General features: G+C 33.6%; 2 protein-coding genes and 1 long non-coding RNA gene across 3 annotated transcripts in view; 2 read left to right on the top strand and 1 right to left on the bottom strand.

Moving 5' to 3' along the window:
- The window catches only part of LOC111699638 (metallophosphoesterase MPPED2-like), an 11,612-nt gene extending 8,820 nt beyond the window's left edge, over positions 1–2,792 (top strand). Inside the window, exon 8 of the mRNA XM_023470359.1 lies at positions 2,737–2,792. The gene's annotated coding sequence lies outside the window, so the exon portion shown is untranslated. The remainder of the gene's footprint in view (positions 1–2,736) is intronic.
- LOC111699637 (acid-sensing ion channel 4-like) lies at positions 463–14,711 on the top strand. The gene is made up of 16 exons (XM_023470358.1): positions 463–489; positions 763–811; positions 4,369–4,443; positions 4,933–5,018; positions 6,069–6,158; positions 6,657–6,770; positions 6,861–6,932; positions 7,563–7,601; positions 7,681–7,766; positions 9,259–9,361; positions 9,653–9,690; positions 10,533–10,601; positions 11,336–11,414; positions 12,896–12,950; positions 14,369–14,439; positions 14,673–14,711. Exons 1-16 carry the CDS (start codon positions 469–471, stop codon positions 14,703–14,705), a joined length of 1,080 nt encoding a protein of 359 aa, XP_023326126.1. The 5' UTR covers positions 463–468; the 3' UTR covers positions 14,706–14,711.
- On the bottom strand, positions 4,919–7,713 carry LOC111699639 (uncharacterized). Its single transcript, XR_002764787.1, has 3 exons — positions 7,622–7,713; positions 6,661–6,725; positions 4,919–5,002 (listed from the first exon to the last, which is right to left on the bottom strand). It is a non-coding gene; the product is annotated as an uncharacterized LOC111699639 (long non-coding RNA).
- Positions 14,712–19,259: the final 4,548 nt, after the last annotated feature.

The raw sequence follows: 19,259 nt of genomic DNA, 5'->3' as shown, positions 1-19,259 counted from the left end.
CATGGAATGATAGTTTTTAATTAGTATCATCCATGGAATGATAGTTTTTAATTAGTATCATCCATGGAATGATAGTTTATAATTAGTATCATCCATGGAATGATAGTTTATAATTAGTATCATTCATGGAATGATAGTTTATAATTAGTATCAATCATGGAATGATAGTTTTTAATTAGTATCATCCATGGAATGATAGTTTATAATTAGTATCATCCATGGAATGATAGTTTATAATTAGTATCATCCATGGAATGATAGTTTATAATTAGTATCATTCATGGAATGATAGTTTTTAATTAATACTAACCATAGACTGATGTTTTATTTATGAATTTTATTCATTTATTGATAGATTTTGATTAATTCTATATTGATCTGAAAGTTTTAATTGATAAAGTAAATTGTTACTTTAAAATTGATATTGTGCATGAATAACATTTTTTCTAATCATTTTTAGCTTTCTATATGGTCTACTACTGCTACCAGGTGTGTATTCAAAGAAATTGAGTCTTAAACCCAAAATCTGATATTCTAATCGCTTTATCTATGCAACTCAATGTCGTATACCTTAGATATTTCAAATTATGAATTCTGTAAAATCAATGAATCTGAGTTTGAAATATCGAAGGTCTACGCCATCGGGTAGCAAAGATATAGGGATTAGAACACATGAGTTTGTGGCAACTAAATCAAAAAGTAAGCCCATTTTGTATATTTTTTTCGATGGAACATAATTAATTTTTGACATTTTTGATCTAGGCTTGGCAAGACAATCCAATCTTGACATCTGTAGCTCAGATTCCTATTGGTTAGTTTTAATTACATTTAATTAATAATACGTTACGATCAACTTATATTTACGATGTTTTTATAAATATATTTAGAATATTGACGATATTCACCTCATAAAATTTTTAAAGTACTACTTAAAAAAAGAAGAAAAACCTGAAAAACGAATAAAAAATCATTCCTAAAATTAAAACACACGCTTGCATCCATAATAAATCTCCTTGCATGCAAACCTTAAAACAATATCGTTCTTTTCAGATCAAAAAAGATAATGCATTGTAGGTGTAACAATAAATTAACTAAAAAAGCGTAAATTAGGCCCTTTTGAACCAATTATTAATCATTTTAAACCTCGTTTTGACTTTAAAATTTTTATTGATTTTATAAATGATTATTTTTTGGCAGGTTTTAATATTTTTAAATTTGTCGAATGACTAAAAACTATTTGAAATGAATTTGTCTAATTTGTCTAATTTAGTTTTTTAGTCCACATTGTTCGGCCTTTTTTGAGGGATAGTTCTTAGTTAACTCATCAATGGAATGATAGTTTTTAATTAGTATCATCCATGGAATGATAGTTTATAATTAGTATGGGCGGGGCCGAAATTTTATTTTGAGGGGCTGGGGTGGGCGATAAAGGGAGGCTAATTATTATTTTTTTAACCCCGCTGTTATTAGAATTTGAAGTAAAAAACAGCATTTTTTAATTGTTGAAGGGTTGCCTCTGTGCTCAATAATATTTCAAAATATCCATGGCTTGTTCCTGTGTTAAAAAAATATACTTCCAACAGCTTTAAAATGAACGACATGAGTAAATTAATCAAACATGTGCGTGAAGCGCCAAAAAAATTCAGTTTTTGTGTCTTTTAATGTATTTCTTAGTGTTTGTTAGTCCCTGGCCTAGTCATATTCACTATGTATGTAAAGTCCCCTATTATACTGTCTTCATCAGTTTTTTGTATTTCATCCACTAGTCATATTTGTCCACTATATAGTCCCTTAATCGTAGGTCTTTGCAGTCCTATGTAGTAAGTAGTTCCTGGCAGTGCTTGTCTAAATTTTGTCTGTCCATAATCCATAATAGTCTTTCTGATCGAAGTCCCTCTGTCCTTGTTTGCCAGTAAGGGGCTTATCCCTGTTTTCCTCTTATAGTCTACAAAAGTCCTAATAGTCCGATAAAATCCTTTTTTTGCGAGGATAAATTAAGAATGACTGACTTTTTTTAAGTTGAAAACGAGAAAATCTATTAAAAATGATGCACGAAGCGCTAAAGAAAAATGTTGGTATTTTTTCTGAATTGACAAATTTGATAAAAGATGGTCCGCAATCATGATCATGCTGAAGCCAAGTGAGATTCGAAATATGCTGAAGGGGGGGGGGGTGAAACTCGGTTCGCCCCTTCCCTAGTTGCGCCACTGTTTATAGCATCTACACCATTTTATATTAATTTATATCTGTGTGTAAATATAAATCTTAAAAATAATAAAAATTAAAAACATTTTTTATCTTCTCAATATCTCATTAGAGAAATTATGATTAAACACATATTATCAATTTATGTCATAGTAATTGGTATTATTAAAGGGAGTGTTCGCGAAAAATGAAAGGGGGTATAGGCTTAATGCGATAAAAAATCGCTTTTGATCGCTACTAATCTTACTTCTAGCTGTTCGAAAAAGTTTCAGATCAAAATGAACTAGAAAAATTAAAAATTACAGCAAAAACTTTTTTGCACGCATGATAGTGTGATACCCATTTCAATAACATACATAGTTATTTAAAAGCAGGTCGATAAAGTTACATTAAAGTCACTTAATCACCCTACAAAGGGAAATATTAGGTGTGATAAATTCCATCAAAATTGAATAAAATATTTTATATTGTTAATGCAATTTACTTTAGTCTGACGTGATTGAAATCTGAATGAAATTAACTTGTTTTTAGAGTATTCTTCATCTTGTGACGGAGTATATGGAAGGAGCATCGATCCATGGATTAAGGAAACATTTTAATATTTCGAGCTTTTAATCAAAATTCATTGATTTAGGGGACTGTAGAGTGTAGAGTGTAGAGTGTAGAGTGTAACTGTATACGTCATTTCAAATAACCATGCAGCGATTTATAGTTACATTAAAAACAGCATTATTTAAACCTTTAACGATATATTCATGTCTCTCTATCTGAAAACTGATAATTATAAAAGTAACTTGCGGATTTGTGCAGAAATACAAGGAAGGAAAATCTCGGAATTCATTGTTATTCAATATAAAAGGTTTAAAGGGAATCAACTCTTTCAAATTCAGTCAACAGACTTTTTAAAATTGACAAATAAAAAATTTAAATGAGGGGTAGATTCGGTAGATAAAAAATTGAAAATTTTTCTTCTGAATGAAATATAATTGTTATTCCCCAAGTCATCTGAGCCGGGCCAAGCATGTTCTATCCCGCCTTGTTTGGAGTTTATCCATTATGTCAACCCTAGGATTATGTAAGTAGTCCTATTACCGGAGATATGAATAATTTTCCTTCAGAATTAGACATTTTCATGGTTTTATTTAATAATTTGAATCAATCCAACAATTTTGATATTTTGATATCTTAGAAAGCAAAAAATAGTAGACCACATGATAGTTTTTAATTAGCATCATCCATGGAATGATAGTTTTTAATTAGCATCATCCATGGAATGATAGTTTGGATTAGTATTATCCATGGAATGATAGTTTTTAATTAGTATCATTCATGGAATGATAGTTTATAATTAGTATCATCCATGGAATGATAGTTTTTAATTAGTATCATTCATGGAATGATAGTTTNAAGACTCAAATTATTAATTTAAACAGTCCAATGAACAGTCCAATGTTCAGTCTTCACAGGCCCATTTCACTTAATACCGTGATTTTTAGGCTCCATGTATAATCTTTTGCTTGTGAACAACATCAAATGCACACAACATATTTCTGCCTATTCCACAATTTTATGGATCTCACTGTATATATATTTCAATATTTTAGCTGAGACCTGAGTAGCTCAAGTGGGATATCTTGTGTTTGCTGTTGGTCCAAGTTCAGGATTTGAAATGTTTCTCTTACATAGACCACGCACTGTGCTATATATATATATATATATATAATATATCTTCTAACATTTGAGATGAATTTGCAGATTGGTGTAATAATACTATAGTGCATGCAGTACACTTCGTGATATAAGAAAAGGTTTCATAACATGTATTATATACAATAATCATTATATAATGTTTAAATATCATTATATAATACAAAATAAGTGTTCTATATATTCTCTCATAATTCGTACATTGTTAAAAAATATTCGTTTTTAGCAACATTTAAAATCTTAAAAAGTTTAAGAAAGGGATTGAGTCTGATTTTCTAATCCAAATATATTTTCAACCCACTGTCGTCAACCTTTGATTCATCAAACTATGACTTTGTTTGATAAAAAATCCAAGTTTGAAATATTAAAGTTTGGTCCACCAGGGATTAGAAAATTTTAGTTTGTGGCGCAAAGACTCAATTTCTTTGATAAAAATTTCTAATTATTTTGAACTAGAGAGTATAGTGTTTCCTCCAGTAACTATTTGTCCTCTCTATAATGAAAATGTTGATGAAGCTTCAAGGTTATCAGGTAATATAAAAAACTGCAAAAAAGATTTCGATACTTTCCATTTTACTGAAGAGGACTGTAAGCGTAATTTCAAGTGACCCTCCATACAAAGAGATGTCAATTCCCGAATCACAACGTTACCGTGGAAACCTTTCTTTTATAACAATAATATGGAAAATATTGTCGTTTTTCTATGTGTTAAAGTGTTTAATTCTGATAATTCCTTAATGCATTTCTGTATTAGAAAAGTGCAAGTCACTTATGTATTGAAACCACAGTTAAAAATAATCAGTTTTCAAATTTATAAACATTGATATCTAATTCATGAATGATGAGACAAAGCTTTAATGGGTACCGTTGTGAATCGGCATTGTCATCTTTTCATGGAATGGTCACTTGAAATAATGCTTACAGTCCCTTTAACTTACCTGTCTGTCCCTTTAAAAAAACTTTCATAATGTTACGTCAATTAACCAATTGTATATTTATATTTGAAAAACCTAATTTCAGAGCAATCCAATATCTCTGATTTCGTTTCCTTCTGTTCATTTCGTCGGAACGGGTTGGATCAGAAGACAGTCTGCAATAGGATACAGGTTATATTTGTAGGGGATACACGATACAGGATATAGGATACAGGATACAGGATACAGGATACAGGATACAGGATACAGGATACAGGATAAAGGATATAGGATACAGGATTTAGGACACAGGATTTAGGACACAGGATTCAAGATACATGATTCAGGATACAAGATACAGGATACAGGATACAGGATACAGGATACAGGATACAGGATACAGGATACAGGATACAGGATAAAGGGTAAAGCATACAGAATACAGCATAAAGGAAACAGAATACAGCCTACAGGATACAGAATTCAGGATACATGATACATGATACAAGATACATGAACAAAGATAAAAGATACAGGATACAGGAATCAGGAAACATGATACATGATACAGGATACAGGATACATGAAACAAGATAAAGGATACAGAATAAAGAATAAAGGATACAGAATACAGGATACAGGATACATGATACAGGATACAGGATACAGAATACAGGATACAGGATACAGGATACATAAAACAAGATAAAGGATAAAGGATAAAGGATAAAGAATATAGGATACAGAAGATACAGATTAAGGCAGCAGTATACAGGATTCAGGATACATGAGACAGGATACAGGATAAAGGATAAAGTATACAGGATAAAGGACAGGATACAGGATACAGGATACAGGATACAGGATAAAGGATAAAGTATACAGGATAAAGGACAGGATACAGGATATGGGATACATGACAGCTGCTACAAGATACAGGACACAGAACACAGGATACGGGATAGAAGATCCAGGATACATGATACAGGATACAGGATACAGGATACAGGATACAGGATACAGGATACAGGATACAGGATACAGGATACAGGATACAGGATACAGGATGAAGGATACAGGATTCAGGATAAAGGACAGGATATAGGATATGGGATACATGACAGCTGATACAGGATACAGAACACCGGATACAGGATACAGGATACATGATCCAGGATGTTTATTGTTATTATTATCATATTCGTAATTGTTATTAGTTTACAGTTATTTGTATATTTTCAGCTTGTAACAAACGAGCTAGGATACTGTTTAACATTTAACAATGTTGATATTAACCTGGTTGATACTGAGAGACTAGAGGGACCAACTAAAGTAAGTTTTATCTAGTATTCTCTCATCTCATCTAATCGTAAAGCTTTTTTCCATCTCTGCAGAGCTCAGATTTTAAAAGAAAAGCCCGGTTTTTTGCTTGGGGGTCTAACGTTAGATATTATGGCTTCTGATTGGTTGAGCAGAATATAATCACTCGACCAATCTAATTGATTTTAACTAAAATCAAGTAATTGTTGCCTTGGGCTTTAATCATGTCTAAATAGATGCTAAAGCCGGATTTTACTCGGATTTAAGCTTTTAAACGCTCCAAGGTCAGAACATTTTTGTGTAGTATCGTCTACCTTGAACGCTTGATCTCTATATATCAATGTGTGGGCACTTTTAATACAAGGATAAATGCTTGATTCTTGAATTTAAATCAATTCTGATTTCTGAAAGGTATGACTATAATCACGGGGTATCGTAGAGGATGGAGATGGAGATCAATTCTTGATTCCAAGATTCAAAACACAAAAGTTCTGACTCCAGTTGATCTAGGTACCTGGAGTGGGAAAGAAGAACGGTCTGGTCCTGCAGCTGAACCCTGCTCCGTACTCAGTTCCAGTTCTATACAGGATTTTTATCAGTGAAATTGGAACAACATATTCAAAGGTTATTTTTCTTCATTTCTCTGAAATAGGTTTTTAAATTTTTGTTGTAATTTTTGCCTGATTTTTAATGAATTACTTATATTTTGAATAGGTTTATTTTGATGTTGACATTGGTAAAAGCGGAGAAATTGACTTTGATATTCATGGACTACATTTTGTCCAGGTAAATAGGAAAACCAAGTGGAAGATTTTCACTCGACGCCATGACACTTTTTCAAATAATCTGGGGAATATTTGAAATTACTTCATAATATAAATTTCATTTTTTTCCATTTTTTCCTCAAATAACCACCCCCCCCCCCCCCCCGTCCATGTAGAGTTTTTTTTAATCAAAGGTTATTTGAAAATGGATTATCATTCTATCACTCTTAAATGGCATTAGAAAATCAAAATTCTAAAATCCATGTAAAAACGATTGGATAAAGTTTGTGAATAAATTGAATTAAGGTGAACTGTGAAAATTAAGTATATTTGTATATTTATAATCCATGTAATTAAAGTTTGAAACAAAGTTTAATTGTTTCATTTTAAAGATTTTCTAATAATAAGTTTATTTGATAAACAATTTTTTTTTGTAATATTCTAGTTTAAAGTTTGTTAATGAATTAAGAATAGTTGTTACCAGATTTTAGCTTATATAAAACGCTTTCTTTAACATATTTTTTATTTTTTATTCGAAATCCACTATGTTTTGTCTGAATAAAAGGTAAAATATAATATTTACATGAAAAATAAATTTAAAAAAAAAAAATTATTCTTTATTAAAAATTGAGTTATTACATATATTTTCCAGGCTGGAACCGGTTTTAAAGAGTGGAATGAGTGGGCTAGGGTAAATATTTATTTTTTTACCTGAACCTTGTATTTTCCCTGGTCGTCTTTGATTAAAGATGTGATTTATTGATTGATAGGTCTGTTACTTCCCTGATCAGCAAGATTTACGGTTCTTCAGTTACTACATGCAGGCAAACTGTAGGCTAGAGTGCGACTGGAACAGGTTTATTATCTTTACCAACAAGTCCAATTTCTTAGTCGTGCTACAATAATTTCAATCAAATAGGCACATTATGCAATTATGATAAAGAGTATTGTAGATAAATAGATATGACCTTTGAAAGCACGACTAATAGATTGGGCTTCACATACTTTATGTGAATTTCTTAGTCATACTACCAAATGTCGTATCTATCTATCTACCCTGTTCTGACCACGGGGTATGACTTTGGTTGAACTTAAGGTACTAGAAACTAGGCATAATATTGGTTTTGGGACAAAATTTCCTAAATCCTATAATCTGATTGGTTTTAGGACTATGGCTGTGTGTGGGTGTGCACCTAAATCCTATAATCTGATTGGTTTAGGACTATATCTGTGTGTGGATATGTTCCTAAATCCTATAATCTGATTGGTTTAGGACGATATCTGTGTGTGGATATGTTCCAAAATCCTATAATCTGATTTGTTTTAGGACGATATCTGTGTGTGGGTGTGCACCTAAATCCTATAATCTGATTGGTTTAGAACTATATCTGTGTGTGGGTGTGCACCTAAATCCTATAATCTGATTGGTTTTAGAACGATATCTATGTGTGGATGTGCACCTAAATCCTATAATCTGATTGGTTTAGAACTATATCTGTGTGTGGGAGTGCACCTAAGTCCAATAATCTGATTGGTTTTAGAACGATATCTATGTGTGGATGTGAACCTAAATCCTACAATCAGATTGGTTTAGAACTATATCTGTGTGTGGGTGTGCACCTAAATCCTATAATCTGATTGGTTTTAGGACGATATCTGTGTATGGGTGTGCACCTAAATCCTATAATCTGATTTGTTTTAGGACGATATCTATGTGTGGATGTGCACCTAAATCCTATAATCTGATTGGTTTTAGGACGATATCTGTGTATGGGTGTGCACCTAAATCCTATAATCTGATTGGTTTAGGACGATATCTGTGTGTGGGTGTGCACTTAAATCCTATAATCTGATTGGTTTTAGAACGATATCTATGTGTGGATGTGCACCTAAATCCTATAATATGATTGGTTTAGAACTATATCTGTGTGTGGGTGTGCACCTAAATCCTATAATCTGATTGGTTTTAGGACGATATATGTGAGTGGATATGTTCCTAAATCCTATAATCTGATTGGTTTAGAACGATATCTGTGTTTGGGTGTGCACCTAAATCTTATAATCTGATTGGTTTTAGGGCTATAACTCTGTGTGTGGATATGTTCCTAAATCCTATAATCTGATTGGTTTTAGGACGATATCTGTGTGTAGGTGTGCACCTAAATCCTATAATCTGATTGGTTTTAGGAGGATGTCTGTGTGTTGGTGTGCACCTAAATCCTTTAACCTGTTTGGTTTTAGGACGATATCTGTGAGTGGATATGTTCCTAAATCCTATAATCTGATTGGTTTAGAACGATATCTCTGTGTGGGTGTGCACCTAAATCTTATAATGTGATTGGTTTTAGGACGATATCTGTGTGTGGCTGTGCACCTAAATCTTATAATCTGATTGGTGTACCTGACTGTAGAGAATCAGAGATGGCCTGCTGGAGAACAACTATGGAGAAGGTAAAAGTTTTAGCTAAATTAGTTGATTTTGTGACATACATTTCAAAAATAAGGGTTATTAAAAATTTATTTTTATTTTCAAATCTTGGTAACTTCATTTCCACTCTCATTAATTTACAAAATTTAAAGAATTATATCAAGGTTGCATACTACTGACACAAAAATTGAGAAGTCACGAATGAAGATAAACTATTAGAGACGAACATTATATTAGAGACATACCATGATACATGTAGATTATTGAATCTTTGACAAAATTAGAAATTTTGTACTTTGGTTAAATTATTTTAGGTGAGCAATGAACCAGAAGACCCTCGTTGTGATTGCAAGTAAGTAAATATCACATAAATTATCCAGATCACAGTGTTACTTCAGAGCAAAAAAGTTTAACTTGGTATTGCGGAGCAAATTTAACTTGTTCCTGGTTCTCATGCATGAGGGTGATTGGAAACAAGTTTCCGTCAAATCATATCAATCCGTCCTGGTGAGATATTGAGGATTTTATAAAACACACCCTGTACAACTGGAGATATCTTTAAATGCTTAAGTAACTTTTTTTTCTGTTAAAGTTATACCATTAATTTTTTTCTCAGACCTTTCTGTATGTATTACCAATTGTTCAATATAAATAACTTTAACAGAAAAAAGTTACTATAAGCATTTATAAGGTGTTTCCAGCTGTACAGGGCGTGTCTTTAAAAAAATTCAATATCTCACCAGGACGTAGTGATATGATTTGACGGAAACTTGTAACGCATGGGACCCAGGAACAAGTTGAGTTTGCTCCGCAATACCAAGTAAAATTTTTTTGCTCTTAAGGAACACTGTGAGAAGCACTACCATTGGTGGAAATTCTGGTCACGTGATAACTATATTTTGAATTATGTCTCGTTAAATGAATAAGTATTATAATTAAATTATAATGTGAGCATACCTAAAAGTTTAGGGATTCTCCTAATTTTTAGATTTGTTCTGTATTTGCTGAATATGATCTGTTAAAACTTTGATTCATATACCATATCACATATATATAAATGGTACTCGTACCTGTACCTGTACCTGTACCTGTACCTGTACCTGTACCTGTACCTGTACCTGTACCTGTACCTGTACCTGTACCTGTACCTGTACCTGTACCTGTATCTGTACCTGTACCTATACCTGTATACAGGAATGATTGTGAGATGACCCATTTCTTCTACTCCATGCGTCAAATTGAATCTAAGACGAATTCATCCAGGAAACTGAACAGTAAACATTAAACAATCATTTATCAAAAACTTCCTAAATGAAGCAAATTTCAAGTTTTTCTAGGACATTTTTTATTTCAGTTATTTAAATCATAAGTGTTAACCCTATCCCTGCTGGGGTACTTGAAAACCAGGATATGCTGGGGGGGGGGGTCAATTTGACCCCCCTCTAAATCCCATGTTTTATGTTCAAATATGACAAATGATACATCATTAGAAAGCTCTTGCGCTCTACTTTAAGAATCTGCAAAAAAATTTGCAAATTTGCAGAAATTGAATTTTTTATTGCAAAATCCAGTTTTATAGTAAAAAATGTTTGCAAAAAAAAATTTGTCCAAAAAATGAAAAATTATACATTTTTGAAAATCCCTTGACCATGCCATTTCAAATATGCAAAAATTTTTCCCCCCCAGCAGGAATAGGGTTAAAATGTCCTGAATTTTTTACACCCTTGCACATTTTAGGGTTATTTTCAAAGGAACTGAGTTATTGCCACAAACTCAAATTGTCTTATCCCAATATCTTTGCCACGTGATGGCGTAGACTTTTTGATTTAACAGAATTCATAGTTTGATATATCAAAGGTCTCCGACATTGGGTTGCAAAGATATAGGGGTTAAAATATTAGAGTTTGCGGCAAAAACTCATTTCCTTATTAAGTTTTAAAAATTTAGCTCAAATTTTTGTTCAAAATAGTTAATTGTTTATGTTTATTGATGTGCAGTATGAGCATGTTCTTCAGTTTTGATACTCATATCATCACACAGATAAATATACAGCTCAGGCTCTCATTCTTCGATAAAGTAAAATATTTCTTATTAAAATCGGAATTTATTTTCAAAAAAGAATTAGAATAGACTATATACAAATGTTTCTACTATTTTAGTTTTATCTTTGTAATACTAGCCGAACACAACTATCAATCTTTTTTTAGAATTAAAATGAAAACAAATATTAAAAAAATATTCTTTTTTATTTCTGTAAATTTTTCATGTCCTCATAATTTCAAAATGGTTCAGTGTAGAGTATTTATGGTTTGTAATGTGAAGTGCAGAGTATTTATAGTTTGTTATTTATAAAGTGTACAGAGTATTTATAGTTTGCAATGTATGAGTGTAGAGTATTTATGGTTTGCAATATGAAGTGCAGAGTATTTATGGTTTGTGATGTGAAGTGTGGAGTATTTGTGGTTTGTAATGTATAGAGTGTAGACTATTTATGGTTTGTAATGTAGAGTGTAGAGTGCAGAGTATTTATGGTTTGCAGTGTAGAGTGCAGAGTATTTATGGATTGAAGTGTAGAGTGCAGAGTATTTATGGTTTGTAATGTATAGAGTGCAGCGTATTTATGGTTTGTAATGTGAAGTGCAGAGTATTTGTGGTTTTTAATGTATAGAGTGTAGAATATTTATGGTTTGTAGTGTAGAGTGCAGAGTATTCATGGTTTATAGTGTAGAGTGTAGAATATTTATGGTTTGTAGTGTAGAGTGCAGAGTATTTATGGTTTGAAGTGTAGAGTGCAGAGTATTTATGGTTTGTAATGTATAGAGTGCAGCGTATGTATGGTTTGTAATGTGAAGTGCAGAGTATTTGTGGTTTTTAATGTAGAGTGTTGGGTATTTATGGTTTGTAGTGTAGAGTGTAGAGTATTTATGGTTTGTAGTGTAGAGTGTAGAGTATTTATGGTTTGTAGTGTAGAGTGCAGAATATTTATGGTTTGTAGTGTAGAGTGCAGAGTATTTAAGGTTTGTAGTGTAGAGTGTAGAGTATTTATGGTTTGTAGTGTAGAGTGCAGAGTATTTATGGTTTGTAGTGTAGACTGCAGAGTTTTTATGGTTTGTAGTGTAGAGTGCAGATTATTTATGGTTTGTAGTGTAGAGTGCAGAGTATTTATGGTTTATAGTGTAGTGTGCAGAGTTTGTATGGTTTGTAGTGTAAAGTGCAGAATATTTATGGTTTGTAGTGTAAAGTGCAGAGTATTTATGGTTTGTAGTGTAGAGTGCAGAGTATTTATGGTTTGTAGTGTAGAGTGCAAAGTTTTTATGGTTTGTAGTGTAGAGTGCAAAGTTTTTGTGATTTGTAGTGAAGAGTGCAGAGTATTCATGGTTTGTAGTGTAGAGTGCAGAGTATGTATGGTTTGTAGTGTAAAGTGCAGAGTATTTATGGTTTGTAGTGTAGAATTCAGAGTATTCATGGTTTGTAGTGTAGAATTCAGAGTATTTTTGCTTTGTAGTGTAGAGTGCAGAGGTTTAATAAAAGACGCTTTCATGTAAATATTTCTGCAGGTTGCTTCTATTGGTGGACTCCTTGGACTATTTACCGGGGTTTCCATAATTTCAGGTCATTTATAAATCATAAAGTTAAGGACCAACAAATCTCTTATTAGAAAAAATTAATTTATCCACTTATTATTAGATTTAAAACAACTTTACATAAATGGTTCCGAGAAGAGGGTTAGAGTATAGGAAAGATTATAATAATTACCTTGAAGTATAGAATGCTGGTAGGCAATGTGTACAGGAAAACTGTACAGTCCCTTGAAGGAGTATGCTGGTAGGCAATGTGTACAGGAAAACTGCACAGTCCCTTGAAGGAGTATAGAATGATGGTAGGCAATGGGTACAGGAAAACTGTACAGTCCCTTGAAGGAGTATAGAATGCTAGTAGGCAATGTGTACAGGAAAACTGTACAGTCCTTTGAAGGAGTAAAGAATGCTGGTAGGCAATGCGCACAGGAAAACTGTACAGTCCCTTGAAGGAGTATAGAATGCTGGTAGGCAAAGTGTACAGGAAAACTGTACAGTCCTTGAAGGAGTATAGAATGCCGGTAGGCAATGTGTACAGGAAAACTGTACAGTCCCTTGAAGGAGTAAAGAATGCCGGTAGGCAATGTGTACAGGAAAACTGTACAGTCCCTTGAAGGAGTATAGAATGATGGTAGGCAATGTGTACAGGAAAACTGTACAGTCCCTTGAAGGAGTATAGAATGGTGGTAGGCAATGTGTACAGGAAAACTGTACAGTACCTTGAAGGAGTATAGATTGCTGGCAGGCAATGTGTACAGGAAAACTGTACAGTCCCTTGAAGGAGTATAGAATGGTGGTAGGCAATGTGTACAGGAAAACTGCACAGTCCCTTGAAGGAGTAAAGAATGCTGGTAGGCAATGTGTACAGGAAAATTTTACAGTCCCCTGAAATTTGGACGAAAAGCTTTTAACATGTACATATAAAGAAGAGGGGGATTTTTACAGATTATGAATCAAAATTTGGAGAATAGTATATAAAAATTGATCAAATGGAAATGAAACACATTTGTCCACAGTCCATTTAAAGGAACTGTAGAGCGTAGACTAAATATTTAATATATAGTTATCCTCTAACCATAGAGTGGCCCCTTTAAGCTTTGAAATATTATAATGAATGAGATCAGGTTTTTAACTTTACAAATAAAAAGGACTAGTGAAAACGACTAGAATTTAAACACTATGCAAGCTATTTTTTGATCGTTTTTGGTTTTTTTTTGCATATATTTTCTTTCATGGTTAAAATTGGCATAGTGTAAGGAAAGTAAATGTTTAGTATTTAAAAAAACATTTTCAATTCTTACATTATGTCAAATTTAGACCCTGAGAGAAAAATAAATGCAAAAAACTAACCAAAAGATTAACAATACTGACCATGATGCATAAACCATTGTTAAAATTTTTCTAAAACTGTTGATAATTTTTAAGAAAATAAAAAAATTGTAATTATTTCAGTGCTTGAGATCCTGGTGTACCTGTGTATGTTAGCCTCCACGCTATTTATTGCCAGGTCGGGGACACACAAGGAAAAGAGATTCATTTTACAAACAAATTACATTTCAACAATCAAAATTTGAGGCAAATCGGTCGAGGGGGTTTCTGAGTTATGATTAAAACCACAGACAGACAGACAAACAAAGAGAAGATTATTACTTTATTCTATAATGATCATAGTATATAAATTTTCATAGGGAAAGATTTTTAGTCGCATGTTTAATTATAATTTATAATCTTTTCTTAAAAATCTCTTATTTTTCAGACCTCTCCGATATCAATAAAGCAAATGCCCTAAAGAGTGGAAAAAATACTCATACATGATGTATTTTGAAATTTTCGGACATAAAAAATAAGTCCTTATTTTTGTGCTAATTTCATGCATAATATTTATTGATGTTGAATAAGTTTGAATTCTATAAAATATGTAGATTATTTACAACTTCCCTTGTCCATCTTTTATTGACAGGAAGGAGAAGGATATCGCGAAAAGAACTGATTACTTGCATCAAGCTAAAATTTTCCTACATCCTGATATCGTAGTCCTTTGATATTTTAAACCATGCTATAATCAAGTTGTTAAAGTTTGAAATATCAAAGGTTGAAAACATTTGCTAAGACAAGGGTTTAGAAAATAGAAGTTTGAGGCATGTTTTAAGTTTCTTTATAACTTGCTTTGTGCACATAACAAGTTATTATATTAAGATTTTACCATGTTCTATATCTATCTATGTTATATCAAGCAATGAGAAATTATAAACTCGAGTTTTAAGATTTTGTATCCGTCTATCGAAATAAATATATCTCAGTCCATAATCATTGACTTATTTTTGTCGATTTAATCACTTATAAAAATGGGAGAGATTTCAAGGTATCCAAGGTTTTAAACACAAATTTATTTATTTACAGAACTTATATATATATTAAAATCAGTGGCAAGGAATATAAGAACAGTAGGAACTATAATGATCAAATAATGTTTACTACAGTTTCTATGAGGAATGTAAACAATGGATACATTGTTTTATGAGAGTTCTTGTTATATTTCTTGATGTAGGGGTTCAGATCTTTGGCATCCCATGCAAAACTCATTAAACACATTAAAGTAAAAAAGAGTTCAAGTTGCCAAAAATGATGCGGAATTTCGTGCAAATATTTTTTTCTTTATAGTTTCAGAATCGCCAAAAAAATTTTGCGCCCAGGTGGGTTTGATAGCAAAAAATTATATGAGTTATAGACGATTGGGCGATACGAGGGGGGGGGGCAGGGGGACAGTCCATGCCCCCTAGGCCTGTAAAGAGGGGTGGAGCGTAGACACCTCTTAGAGGACAGAGATTACGAGCTATATCACTCTTTTTAAATATGAAACTGAAGAGTGAAGAACATAAACATATTAGTTTGCTGTTTTTTATGCGTTTTGTTTTAAGGAGAGATAAAGTAGTACTGTAGCACCATTTAATTTGACTGTGTACCTGTAAAGTATCCAAGAAGCCAAAGTTTTGAATTTACAGTTAAATTTGTCACCCCCCATAGGAGCTCCTCGGGGGGTGGCAATTTGCGCTTCGCGCATATTTGGCACCCCGAGGCGCCAACTAGAGGGGCAAGGCCCCCTAGCCTGATTAAGGGGGGCAGGCACCTCCCTTAAGAGGGCTTACCCCACTGTAGGGGGGAGGCAAGAAGTCCACCCTGTTTTGCAATTTAGCGATCATGAATCCTGACTCTCCTGATCCTGAGAAAATTTAAGAGCTCTGATCGTAAAATAAAAAAATAATTATTGAAATAATATATATAATCCCTCCATATCTGTTTGAAAATGACAATTTGAAAATATTTTGCTAATTAAACTATCTACCTTTGTCCGTTACAACATTAAATAAAAATCGTCACGTCTTTTCTGCTTATGAAGATATACAGATCTTAATTTCTAAAAATATTTTTTTGGAGACTGAGCGGTTAGGTCGTCTTTAGTAGACTGGCGGGCGATATTTGAACTAAAATCTGGAAAAACTGAAAGTTTATCCTTGGGCAGGGTTGGTGGAGTTGGTGCTGAGTGTGAGAATTGTTAAGTATCTACCTGCCTACCTGGTTGCAAACCATAATATACTGCTAAACATGGTTAATATTTGTTTACAAAACAGGAATAAGTGATTCATGTTAGGTTAAAGGCTGGATAGTTCCCAAATGAATATGATCAGTGATACGTGAATGTGGTAGTTTTAAGCTCTATGATTTTTCTTAAATCAGTTTGCTTAAGCTACAAGAAAGTGATAAAAACTTGAATTAAAATTGTTACTTACATTTTTAATCAAATTGCTTGAATAGTAAACTTGTTTTGTCTTAAATAATTAAATGCAAAGTAGAAGAAACTGAACTGTCATTCGTGCCATTTAAAATCTGGTGATTTATTTGTTATAATTCCCCATTTAATTGTTTTATAAAATTCACAGCAAACGTCGTTTTTGGGTCTGGGTATATTCCTAGAGAACGATTTTTGGACCCCCCCCCGTGCCCCCCTCCCCCCCCTCCTATCAATTTTGTACATGGTAACTTACTCAACAATTTTCAATTAGATTAGTATTTAATTAGGGTTAGGTTAGGTTAAGACACTTTCTGGGCCGAGCGCTGCGGCTAGGACAGGCTAGGGGGCCGAGCGTTGCGGCCACGGGTTAGGTTAGTTAAGACACTTTCTGGGCCGAGCGCTGCGGCTAGGACAGGCTAGGGGGCCGAGCGCTGCGGCTAGGACAGACTAGGGGGCCGAGCGCTGCGGCTAGGACAGGCTAGGGGGCCGAGCGCTGCGGCTAGGATGGTCTAGGGGGCCGAGCGCTGCGGATAGGACAGTCTAGGGGGCCGAGCGCTGCGGCTAGGACAGACTAGGGGGGGCCGAGCGCTGCGGCAAGGACAGGCAGGGTCTGTCCTAGTGAACGATTTTTGGACCCCCCCGTGCCCCCCTCCCCCCCCTCCTATCAATTTTGTACATGATCACTTATGTTTCAGCAAAATTATTAATATTTATTTTGTATTATTTTAGGGTAAGGTTAGGTATAAGACAATTCCTGGGCCGAGCGCTGCAGCTAGGACAGACTAAGGGGCCACATTGTGGCCACATGGTCAATCATATCCCATGTCTTTCATATAAGATCCTTGTAAAAAATTTATAGGGGTGGGCAGGGGGCGGGAGTTTAAAAATCGTTCTTTAGGAATTTACCCGTTTTTTCACTTAAAACCTCTTTAAACTTAAAATCTCTCTCCTGCTTTTTTCTTTTGAGTGAATCATGCATTTCAGTTTATAATTTTTAAGAAAGAAAAGTGATATATCTTGACCAAAAGTGCAACGGACATTTTCTTGGGGTCTGTCCTAGAGATCGGCCCCCCCCCCCCCCTCCTATCAATCTTGTACATGATCACTTATTTTTCAGCAAAATTGTTATTATTTTAGAGTTAGGTTAGGTTCAGAGAATTTCTGGGCCGAGCGCTGCGGATAGGACAGTCTAGGGGGCCGAGCGCTTCGGCTAGGACAGACTTGGGGGCCGGGCGCTGCGGCCATTTGGTCAATCATATCCATGTGTTTCATATGAGATCCATGTATGAAATTCATAGGCGGGGGGGGGGGGGGGGGAGGGGGGTTTGTTTCCTTACTTATATTCTAACTTTTTTCCTGTTTGTCTACTGTGAACTTAAACTTAATGTATTTCAAATCTAAATCTGAAAATCTGAAAAATATGGCCCTGCATTTGATAGAAATTATGAATATCGAAAAATAGTTGAACCACGCACTGTCCCGTTCAACCAGGTTGTCTTGTGGTTCAATTTAATCTACCTAATTTAACTACTTCTATTCAATAAATCCTCCGGAAATATATGTTTTCAGGTAAAATTAATGAAAGTCTGAAAATTCGTCGATCGTCGACGATTTTCCTTGGGGGGGGGGTGAGTTTATGTATTAACTCTATAAACCAAGAAGATATCAAGTTTTAAATATTAATTCTCTAAAATTTGTTGTCCCCTTATTGTTTCATCCTCCCCCTCTTCTTCTCCCTAAGTACAGTTGTAGGAGTTGTAGAGATCAATTTCGTAAAATAGATTAGAAGATAAATAATGACGACATGTTGTTCAAAGTTGATAAATGACATATTTAAGCGTTTGAGTGATTTTCAGGTATATTTTGTGGACAGTGTCACAGTTCACCACTTTGGAACAATCACGGTCAAAATATATATTTTCGAAAAATCATTCACGAGAAATCAGTTGAGACTGTCAGGGGCTGTCCTCAAAGAAGGGGGCGTGGACCCCTCTATCCATTAATCGGAGTAGTCTTGAATAACTTTACCAAAATGAAAAGAAATTGTTGTTGAATTATGGCTTGATTTCATACGCTGCGTTGACAGTTCTTTAATTCTCATAATTTCCACAATCCCAAATAACAATTATTTAAAGAAATCAAGACTGAATATCTCATATATTCTTTGATCAGTCGAAGCTTGTAAGAGTATCATCGTGAATCGAAAATGACACTCGAGAAATGGAGGGTCGAAATTATGTCTACAGACACAGTTCCTTAAGTTCAATTTCTATTTCTTTGTTGTTTGGGAGGAAAGCAAGTAATTAAGAAATGCCCCGTGGGCCGTGACTTGGAAAGCTTGAATTAGGAAAAGTCTTAAATCCTCAGTTGCGGTATTGACATCATTTCTTTATAAAGTAAATAACATTCATAGTTTAAGTGATACAGCTTTCCTTTTAAACAGGGATATTATACATACAATTATATATTAATGTTCATTTATAAATTATATATTTTAAATTCAACAAATGATAAAAAAATTTAAAAAATTTAAAAAATTTAAATGCCACTTTT

Source organism: Eurytemora carolleeae, unplaced genomic scaffold, assembly GCF_000591075.1.
Source record: "Eurytemora carolleeae unplaced genomic scaffold, Eaff_2.0 scaffold368, whole genome shotgun sequence".
In the NCBI taxonomy this organism is placed as follows: Eukaryota; Metazoa; Arthropoda; class Copepoda; order Calanoida; family Temoridae; genus Eurytemora; species Eurytemora carolleeae.
This window is presented reverse-complemented; position numbering and strand designations above follow the sequence as displayed.

What these genes read in the sequence shown, in the direction of transcription:
- LOC111699637 (XM_023470358.1), top strand. Translation starts at nt 469, where the DNA reads ATGGTCTACTACTGCTACCAG. An exon ending in TGTAGCTCAGATTCCTATTG is followed by an intron (nt 812 to 4,368) that starts GTTAGTTTTAAT and finishes ATTTTGAACTAG; the next exon opens with AGAGTATAGTGTTTCCTCCA. An exon ending in GGCTCTCATTCTTCGATAAA is followed by an intron (nt 11,415 to 12,895) that starts GTAAAATATTTC and finishes ATATTTCTGCAG; the next exon opens with GTTGCTTCTATTGGTGGACT.